Below are 10,433 nucleotides of genomic sequence, written 5' to 3'. Positions count from 1 at the left end.
AAAAAAAAAAAAAAAAAGACCAAAATTTTACGTGACCTGAGTTTAAGATTTATTATAAAATTGTACTAATCAAGACAGGGTAGTACTGGCATAAGAATTGACAAATAGATTAATAAAAAAAGAAAAAATGAGCCCAGAATAGAACCATACCTGTCCCATCATTTGATTTTCAACAATGGTCCCAAAGCACTTCAGCGAGGAAAGGAAAGCCTATCCAATAAATTGTCTAGAATACTTGATAACATATGGAAAAAATAATAACAAACTTTATAGTATACCCAGGAACTATCTTATAGTATACCCAGAAACTAATTCAAGATGGATCAGAGACCTAATTATAAAAGCTAAAACCATAAAGCTTTTAGGAAAAAAAAATGAGAGAACATCTTCATGACTAGAGAAGAGGCAAAAGTTCCTTAGGACGCTAGAAGCAGTCATCATCACAGAGCATACTGATAAATTGACTTTACCGGAATTGAAAACTTCTATTCACCAAAAATCACACTTACGAAAACAAATTGGCAGGCTAAAGGATGAGAGAAAATATTTACAAAACAAATATCTGACAAAGGGACTGGTAGTCAAAATCTATAAAAAGCTCCTAAAACTCAGCCAAACGTGGTGGATCACGCCTGTAATCCCAGCACTTTCAGAGGTCGAAGCGGGTGGATCACCTGCGGTTGGGAGTTTGAGACCAGCCTAGCCAATATGGTGAAACTCCATCTCTACTAAAAACACAAATAAATTAGCCGGGTGTGGTGGCAGGCACCTATCATCCCAGCTACTGGGGAGGCTGAGGCACCATAATTGCTTAACCCTGGAAGGTGGAGGTTGTAGTAAGCTGAGACCATGCCATTGCACTCCAGCCTAGGCAACAAGAGTGAAACTCCATGTCAAAAAAAAAAAAAAAAAAAAGAATACAAAAATGAGCCGGGCGTGGTGGTGCATGCCTATAATCCCAGCTACTCAGGAGGCTGAGGCAGGAGAATTGCTTGAACCTGGGAGGTAGAGGTTGCAGTGAGCCGAGATTGTGCCATTGCACTCCAGCCTGAGCAATAGAGCAAGACTCCGTCTCGGGGCGGGGGGGGGGGCACACATTGAGGGGAATAATAAATATCATCACATTTAATTTCAAACTGAAATCTTATCAACTAACCATGCTTCTCTTCCACTGCCTCATGATGATTAGCTATTAAAAAAGAACAAACAAACTGTAGCTCTTTTTTGTGTATAGACGTAAATTTTCATTTCTGGCTGGGCACGGTGGCTCACACCTGTAATCCTAGCACCTTGGGAGGCCGAGACTGGCGGATCACCTGAGGTTGGGAGTTCAAGACCAGCCTGATCAACATGGAGAAACCCCATCTCTACTAAAAACACAAAATTTAACACAAAAAAACCCTTTAATTTCTATAGGACAAATGCCAAGGAATGTGATTGGTGGGTTGTATGGTAAGTGTATGTTTACTTGCCTGATTTTTTTTTTTTTTTTTTTTTTTGAGTCAGACTCTTGCTTTGTTGCCTAGGCTGGAGTGCAGTGGCGCAATCTCAGCTCACTGCAACCACCTCCTGGGTTCAGGCAATTCTGCCTCAGCCTCCCAAGTACCTGGGATTACAGGCATATACCACCATGCCCGACTTTTTTTTTTTTTTTTTTTTTTTTTTTTTTCTTTGAGATGGAGTTTTGCTCTTGTTGCCCAGGCTGGAGTGCAATGGCACGATCTTGACTCACTGCAACCTCCACCTCCCGGGTTCTAGCGATTCTTCTGCCTCAGCCTCCTGAGTAGCTGGGATTACAGGCATGCACTACCACGCCCAGCTAATTTTGTATTTTTTAGTAGAGACGGAGTTTCTCCATGTTGGTCAGGCTGGTCTCACACTCCTGACCTCAGAGGATCCGCCCTCTCCGGCCTCCCAAAGTGCTGGTATTACAGACATGAACCACCATGCCCGGCTGTTTTTTGTAACAGAGTTTTGCTCTTGTCTCCCAGGCTTGAGTGCAGTGGCATTATCTTGGCTCACTGCAACCTCCGCCTCCCGGGTTCAAGTGATTCCCGTGCCTCAGCCTTCTGAGTACCTGGAATTACAGGCGTGTGCCTCCAAGCCCAGCTAATTTTTGTATTTTTTTTTTTAGTAGAGATGTGATTTCAACATGCTAGCCAGGCTGGTCTCCATCTCTTGACTTCAAGCGATCCATCCATCTTGGCCTCCCAAAGTGCTGAGATTACAGGTGTGAGCCACCATGCCTAGCCAGTTGCTTGATTTTTTAAGAGACTGCCAAACTGTTTTTCAAAGTGGCTGCACCATAGTACATTCCCAGCAGTGATGTATGAGTGATCCATTTTCTCCACATCATCACTAGCATTTGGTTTTGTCAGTATATTTTATATTAGTAACAAATGTGTAATGCTGTCTCGTGCTCTTAATTTGCATTGTCATAATGGCTAATGATGTTGAACATCTTTTCATGTGTTTATTTGCCATCTGTTGTCCCTCTTTGAGTAAATATCTCATGTCTTTTACTCATATTCTAATTGAATTGTTTGGTTTTTTTACTTTTGAGTTTTGATAATTAAAAAAATATATATTCTAGCTATTCCCACTCTGTAGCTTGTTTTTTCATCCTCTTAATGAGATCTTTAATTGGGTAAGTTTTTTTTTTTTTTTTTTTGAGATGAAGTCTTGTTCTGTCTCCCAGGCTGGAGTACAATGGCATGATCTGGGCTCACTGCCGCCTCCGCCTCCTGGGTTCAAGTGATTCTGCCCTCAGCCTCCCGAGGAGCTGGGATTGCAGGTGCCCACCACCATGCCCGGACAATTTTTGTATTTTTAGTAGAGACTGGGTTTCACCATCTTGGCCAGGCTGGTCTCAAACTCCTGACCTCAAGTGATCTGCCTGGCTCAGCTTTCCAAAGTGCTAGGATTACAGGTATGAGCCACTGCACCCAGCCCATAGAGTAAGACTTTTTAATTGTTTTTTTTTTTTGAGACAGAGTCTCGTTGTGTCACCCAGGCTAGAGTGCAGTGCTGTTATTTTGGCTCACTGCAACGTCCTCCTCCCAGGCTCAAGTGATTTTCATGCCTCAGCCTCCCGAGTATCTGGGATTATACGCATGTGCCACCACACCCAGCTCATTTTTGTATTTTTAGTAAAGACAGCGTTTCACCATGTTGGCCAGGCTGATCTCAAACTCCTGGCCTCAAGTGATCCGCCCACCTCAGCCTCCCTAAGTGCTGGGATTACAGGCATGAGCCACTGCACCCGGCTGAATTTTAATGAAGTCCATTATATCAATTTTTCTCTTTTTATGGATCCTGCTTTTGTCAGGTCTGAAAACCCTTTGCCTACCCCCAGCTCCTGAATATTTTCTCCTATTTGTTTTCCTAAAAGTTTTATAGTTTTACAGTTAAACATATGATCTATTTTGAGTAATTTTTTTATATAAGGTGTGAAGTTCATATTTTTGGCTATGGATGACCAATTACTTCTGCACTATTTGTTGAAAAGACTATTCTTCCTAAACTGAGTTGTTTTTGCACGTTTGTGCAAAATCATTTGGCTACACTTGTATGGGTCTATTTCTGGGTTGTTTGTTCTGTAGGTCTGTGATCCTATCCGTTCATCTGTACCACACCGTCTTGATTGTTGTTGCTACACAGTCAACCTTAAAATTGAATAGAGTGATTGCTCCCACTTAATTCTTTGTTTTCAAGATTTTCGCTGTATTTTCTTTTTGAGAGAAATGAAATTGTATATATAACTGGCCATTGGTTTAAGTCAACATTCTTTCAAATTTTTGGCAAATGAAAGATTTTGTTATTTTTATCTTATGTTATTTATTAGTGAATAATAAATGATTCTGGCTGGATGCAGTGGCTCATGTTTGTAATGCCAACAATTTAGGAGGCCAAGGTGGGAGGATCATGTGAGCCCAGGTGTTCAAGACTAGCCTGGGTGACATAGTGAAACCCCTGTCTCTACAAAAATTAAGTATATAAAGGCCAGGTGTGGTGGCTTAAGCCTGTAATCCCAGCAGTGTCAGAGGCCAAGGTGGGTAGATGGCTTGAGCCCAGGAGTTCCAGACCAGCCTAGGCAATATGGAGAAGCCCCATCTCTACAAAAAATACAAAAATCAGCCAAGCATGGTGGCACACGCCTGTATTTCCAGCTACTTGGGAGGCTGAGGTGGGAGGATCACTTGAGACCACTAGGTCAAGGCTGCAGTGAGCCCTGATTTTGCCACTGCACTCCAGCCTGGATGACAGAGCGAGACAGTGTCATTTGTTCGTTTGTTCATTCATAATCAATCACATCAAAAGTGTAATGTCTGATTAAATATTATGAAATAATGTATCTTAATAATTTTCCAGCCCAACTACCAATTTTGGTTTTAGGGCTCATATTTTCTGTATACCTCTCCTTGTTAGTATTGATTTTAAGTAAGTTGCCTAATTAAAAGAACTTTAAATGGCAAGTTGAATATATTAATAGCACGCTCATTTTGTCTTTTTTAGATGGTGTTATCTGAAAAGGTTAGTCAGCTGATGGAATGGACTAACAAAAGACCTGTGATAAGAATGAATGGAGACAAGTTCCGTCGCCTTGTGAAAGCCCCACCAAGAAATTACTCTGTTATTGTCATGTTCACTGCTCTCCAACTTCATAGACAGTGTGTCGTTTGCAAGTATGAACTTTCAACTACACTTTAAATAACTCATAAAATGTTAACCATTTCTCAATCCCAGAAGAGCCAAATTAGTGCAGTGGGTACTTAAATAATATGTATACCTTACTTAGGATGTCTGTGGTAGCAATACTACTGCTCTTTTATAGTCAATTCGTGGTTATCCATATTAGTGGGGGAAGCATGAATAAAGTATTGTGGTAGCCATCATAAAATTAACTTAAAAATCAAACAGTCATCTTATAAATTAGTATCAACTTGGCCAGGCATGGTGGCTCATGCCTGTAATCCCAGCACTTTGGGAGGTCAAGGCAGGTAGATCATTTAAGGTCAGGAGTCTGAGACCAGTCCGGCCAAAATGGTGAGACCCCGTCTCTACTAAAAAATAAAATACAAAAATTAGCTAGGCATGGGTTGCACACCTGCAGTCCCATATATTTGGGAGGCTGAGGCAGGATAATCGCTTGAACCTGGGAGGCAGAGGTTGCGGTAAGCTGAGATCATGCCACTGCACTCCAGCCTGGGCAACGGAGCAAGGCCCTGTCTCAAAAAAAAAAAAAAAAAAAAAAAAATTGATATCAACTTATATAAATATATGCCAGTAGCACTGATGTAGTATTTTATTATTTATAAGTGCTTTCAACTTCATGCTCTTGTATTGTCAAAATCCCAGAAGGTAGGAAAAGCAAATATCCTACCATTTTTAGAAGAAACAGTCTCCAGAATTTTAACTGGTCTACCCAATGCTTGAGATGTTTACTAGTGCAATGATGGTGGCTTCATCCAAGTTTGGAATATAAGAAAACTGATAATTTAAAGAAAAATAAAAAAAACAAAGATGCAGTTGGGTGTGGTAGCTCTTGTCTGTAATCCAGCACTTTGGGAGGCTGAGGCAGAAGGATCACTTGGGCCCAGGCATTGGAGACCAGCCTGGGCAACATAGTGAGACTTTGTATCTATAAAAATAAACAAAATTAGCTGGGTATGGTGGTATGCCTGTAGTCCCAGCTACTCCAGAGGCTGAGGTGGGAGGATCACTAGACCCTGGGAGGTTGAAGCTATAGAGGGCTATAATCATCCCACTGCACTGCAGCCTGGGTGACAGAGCAAGAGCCTGTCTCAAAAACAAACCAACAAAAAACAAAGATGCACGTGATCTCTTGTGAAATGTAAAAAAGTTGAACTCCTAGAAACAGAGTAGAATGGTGGTTTTGAGAGGCTCGGGAGAGGACATGGGGGGAAGTGTATAAAGTTTTAGTTAGATGAGAGGAATAAGTTCTGGTGATCTATTACACAGCATGGTGACCATAGTTAATGTATTGTAGATTTTGAAATTGCTAATAACATTTTAAATGCTCTCACCAGCAAAAAATAATAAATACGTAAGGTGATGGTCACATTAATTATTTTTTTTAATCCCAAAGATCCATGATTGAGGAATGTTTCTAATTTCCCAATTGTTTTGTAGTGATTGTAAACCTTGGAGGTGGAGACTAATCTTGCTGATGTTTTCATCAAACAGTGGTTTATTGATTTTGTTTTGTTGTTTCCGAATTATCTTAGGAGCAAAGATTGCTATTTTTATTTTAAATAAAAACACCATGAACAATTCAAAATGGTGGATACTAAAAAATAAAATAGCATTCAGGAAAATTTGTGCTCAAAAATTAGAAAATAAATAAAATAAAATAGCTTTTGCCTTTTAGTGTCCTTTTACTTATATTTTATCAGTGTGTCTGATCAGGTAATTAACTTTAAATGAAATGACTGAGGGGAGGGGGCAGAAAAAAAAAGGAAAGAAAAAATGACCAAACTACTGTATGAGAAATTAATAAAAACTAGGAGGTGCTTCAGATTCTGACAGCCTGAGACATGCAAAGGAAGAGACAGCTTGTTTCAGAATGGTGTGTTCTGCTACCCCAAGCCTTGATAACTTTTTTATTTATTTATTTTTAAAAAATTTTTTGAGAGGGAGTCTCACTCTCGTCATGTAGGTTGGAGTGCAGTAGTGTGATCAGGGCTCACTGCAACCTCCACCTTCTGGGTTCAAGTGATTCTCCCTCTTCAGCCTCCTGAGTAGTTGGGATTACAGGCGTGCACCACTACACCCGGCTAATTTTTGTATTTTTAGTAGAGACAGGGTTTCTCCTTGTTGGCCAGGCTAGTCTTGAACTCCTGACTTCAGGTGATCCACCTGCCTTGGCCTCCCAAAATGCTAGGATTACAGGCGTGAGCCACCGCACCCAGACTTGATAACTTTAACGATTTTCTCTCTGGAGCTAGGGTATAGTCAAGGTATTTGGTTCTATAGTGCTTATTTTGTGGAGTATATGCTGAATATAAATTAAAAATAAATAGAAGAAGAAAAAGGAATCATAAGTAATAACTATGAATAAACTTGAAACCTAGAATTACTTCTAATTCAGTCAGTTCACTCAGTAGCAATCAAGAGTATACAAAAATAGCGAAGAACAAACACAAACTCCTTCATAATTGTCTATTAAATGCAAATTAATGGAATTCTTACTAACCTAAGTTATTACTGACATGTTTCTTTTCTTTTTCTTTTTTTTTTTTTTTTTTTTTTTTTTTTGAGGTGGAGTCTCGCTCTTTCGCCCAGGCTGGAGTGAAGTGGTGCAATCTCGGCTCACTGCAACCTCCACCCCCTGGGTTCAAGCGATTCTCCTGCCTTAGCCTCCCAAGTAGCTGGAATTACAGGCACCCGCCACCAAGCCTGGCTAATTTTTGTTTTTGTTTTTGTTTTTGTTTTGTTTTGTTTTGTTTTGTTTTGAGACAGAGTCTCACTCTGTCACCCAGGCTGGAGTGCAGTAGTACGATATCGGCTCACTGCAACCTCTGCTTCCCAGGTTCAAGCAGTTCCCTGCATCAGCCTCCTGAGTAGCTGAGATTACAGGTGTGAGCCACCATGCCCGGCTAATTTTTGTATTTTTAGTAGAGATGGGGTTTTACCATCTTGACCAGGCTGGTCTTGAACTCCTGACCTCGTGATCCACCTGTCTCGGCCTCCCAAAGTGCTGGGATTACAGGCATGACCCACTGCCCCCAGCCTAATTTTTTTTTTTTTTTTTTTTTTTTTTTGAGACGGAGTTTCCCTCTTGTTACCCTGGCTGGAGTGCAATGGCACAATCTCGGCTCACCGCAACCTCCGTCTCCTGGGTTCAGGCAATTCTCCTGCCTCAGCCTCCTGAGTAGCTGGGATTACAGGCACGTGCCACCATGCCCAGCTAATTTTTTGTATTTTTAGTAGAGACGGGGTTTCACCATGTTGACCAGGATGGTCTCGATCTCTTGACCTCGTGATCCACCCGCCTCGGCCTCCTAAAGTGCTGGGATTACAGGCTTGAGCCACCGCGCCCGGCAATTTTTGTATTTTTAATAGAGACAGGGTTTCACCATGTTGGCCAGGCTAGTCTCGAACTCCCGACCTCATGTGATCTGCCCACCTCTGTGTCCCAAAGTGCTGGGATTATAGGCATGAGCCACTGGGCCCAGCCAGCATCTTACTTTCTGTAAGACCAAATTTAATATTAACCCAAATTTTTCTACACTCATTCAACAAATAAAAATTAAGCAACAGCATTGTGAATAATACTATATCTGTGGTGCTCTTGGGATGAAAATTGTAAAATAGATGTCCTATCCTTATCATCTGGTTAAGGAAGTGAGTTACACCTATGAAAATTTAGATGGCAATATGAGGCAATTTGTGATTACCAGATCAACTGTACATATAATAAATCCTATAAAATTTGCATAAAGAAAGTTAATAGGAGTGATTAGGATTGGCCTAGTGGACGAAATAAGACTTGTGCTAGGGCTAGACAAAGGGGTCAAGTGTTGATACAGTCAGGATATTCTGGTTACAAGCATGATGTACACAATGGCAGAAGGATAGAGGTAAATAAAATACTGGGAATAAAGGGCTCTGTTTGAGATTGATTAGTAATAAGGTTAGATAAAATTAGGTGTATTATTTGGAGCTATGTGATGAAGCTTCAATAACTAGTGAAAGAGATTAGAGACTATTCTGAAGGTAATAAGAATGCAGCAGTGATTTCTGAGAAGTGTTTCAGGAAAGTAGCAATTTAGGAAGATGGATGTATATTGGAGTATAAGAAGGATTGGAGGAGGGCCAGGCGTGGTGGCTCACGTCTATAATCCCAGCACTTTGGGAGGCCAAGGCAGGCAGATCAACTGAGGTCAGGTGTTTGAGACCAGCCTGGCCAACATGGTGAAACCCTGTTTCTACTAAAAATACAAAAATTAGCCAGGAGTGGTGGTGGCCGCCTGTAATCCCAGCTACTTGGGAGGCTGAGGCAGGAGAACCGCTTGAACCCAGGAGATGGAGGTTATAGTGAGCTGAGATGTCAGCACCGCACTCCAGCCTGGACGACAGAGCAAGACTCCATCTCAAAAAAAAAGGACTGGAGGAGGAGAAACCAGAGTCAATACTTTTTAATATCCTACTATTAGATAACAGATATCTGACCTTAAATGATAGCAATAAAAATAGGATGGTTTGGAATGAAAAGTTGATCACAAGTGAGAATTGACAGATCTTGAAAACTGAAAGCATATGGGAGATACGGAAAAATTCAAAGATGACTTGAGGTTTCAATTAATTTGGTTTTTTGTTGTTGTTTTTGAGATGGAGTCTTGAACTCCATCAAGATAGGTCTTGAACTCTTGACCTATGGTGATCTACCTACCTCTGCATTCCAAAGTGCTGGGATTAGCACTTTGAAATTAATTAAGGCGTGAGCTGGCCTCAATTAATTTCAATTCCTAGAGTCTTCTTATCTTTCATCCTAATAACTTATCTGATTATGTTATTTACCACATAGCATTTGTACTTCAGATTTTAAAAAATGGATTAATATTGTATTTCTCCTTTCTTTAGTGAATATACTGCTGCCATGTCGTTGAAGTCTTAGAAGTAATGTAGGGTATTGAAAGTTATTGTAGAGACAATTAGCTGTGTATTTCCAATGATTGTTGAAAGAGTTTTGGGATAAGAAACAGGCACAAAGTATGAAATGGAGTCAGGTAATTACTACTTCTGATGAAATCCCTAACTTAGGATAAGGCTTCTCTTATGCCAAAACAAGGTTTGTCTTAACCCTGACAGCACAATCTGACCTGTCAGTGTTTTTTATTCTCTCTCCCATTGGAAAAACTTTTATTGCTTGCTTGGACTAGTTTTACTGGTTGTTTTCAAAATGTTTTATATGTTATCTTCACAAATTTCATTGCATCCAGGCAAGCCGATGAAGAATTCCAGATCCTGGCAAACTCCTGGCGATACTCCAGTGCATTCACCAACAGGATATTTTTTGCCATGGTGGATTTTGATGAAGGCTCTGATGTATTTCAGATGGTAAGATCTTTGGTTTATTCTGCTATGTAAAAATATGTAAAATACAGTCAAAGTAGAATACATTTTTTTCAGTGGCTATAAGACATTAAATAGGATTGCTCTTATGTAAGATCTGGAGTAGCAAACTAAAAGCTAAACTCAAGCTAACCATAAAATGTAGTTATCAATGGTAACTTACTAGAGTATGAAAATTGGATAGTAATCGAATAACGTATTTTTATTGTAGTAAAATACATAAAACAAACTGTCATTTTAACCGTTTTTTTCTTCTTTTTTTTTTTTTAATTTTTTTTCTTTTAAATTATTAAGATGGGGTTTCACCGTGATGGCCAGGCTGGTCTTGAACTCCT

The 10,433-nt window shown here is 40.1% G+C and overlaps 1 protein-coding gene across 1 annotated transcript in view; it reads left to right on the top strand.

Moving 5' to 3' along the window:
* Positions 1-10,433, top strand: part of MAGT1 (magnesium transporter 1) — a 62,179-nt gene that overhangs the window by 17,252 nt on the left and 34,494 nt on the right. The window contains exons 2-3 of the mRNA XM_032251346.1: positions 4,516-4,685; positions 9,966-10,083. Of these exons, the coding sequence (XP_032107237.1) occupies positions 4,516-4,685; positions 9,966-10,083 (288 nt within the window). The remainder of the gene's footprint in view (positions 1-4,515; positions 4,686-9,965; positions 10,084-10,433) is intronic.

The sequence above is a fragment of the Sapajus apella genome, unplaced genomic scaffold, assembly GCF_009761245.1.
Source record: "Sapajus apella isolate SASKATOON/1434 unplaced genomic scaffold, GSC_monkey_1.0 scaffold75, whole genome shotgun sequence".
NCBI classification, from domain to species: Eukaryota; Metazoa; Chordata; class Mammalia; order Primates; family Cebidae; genus Sapajus; species Sapajus apella.
This window is presented reverse-complemented; position numbering and strand designations above follow the sequence as displayed.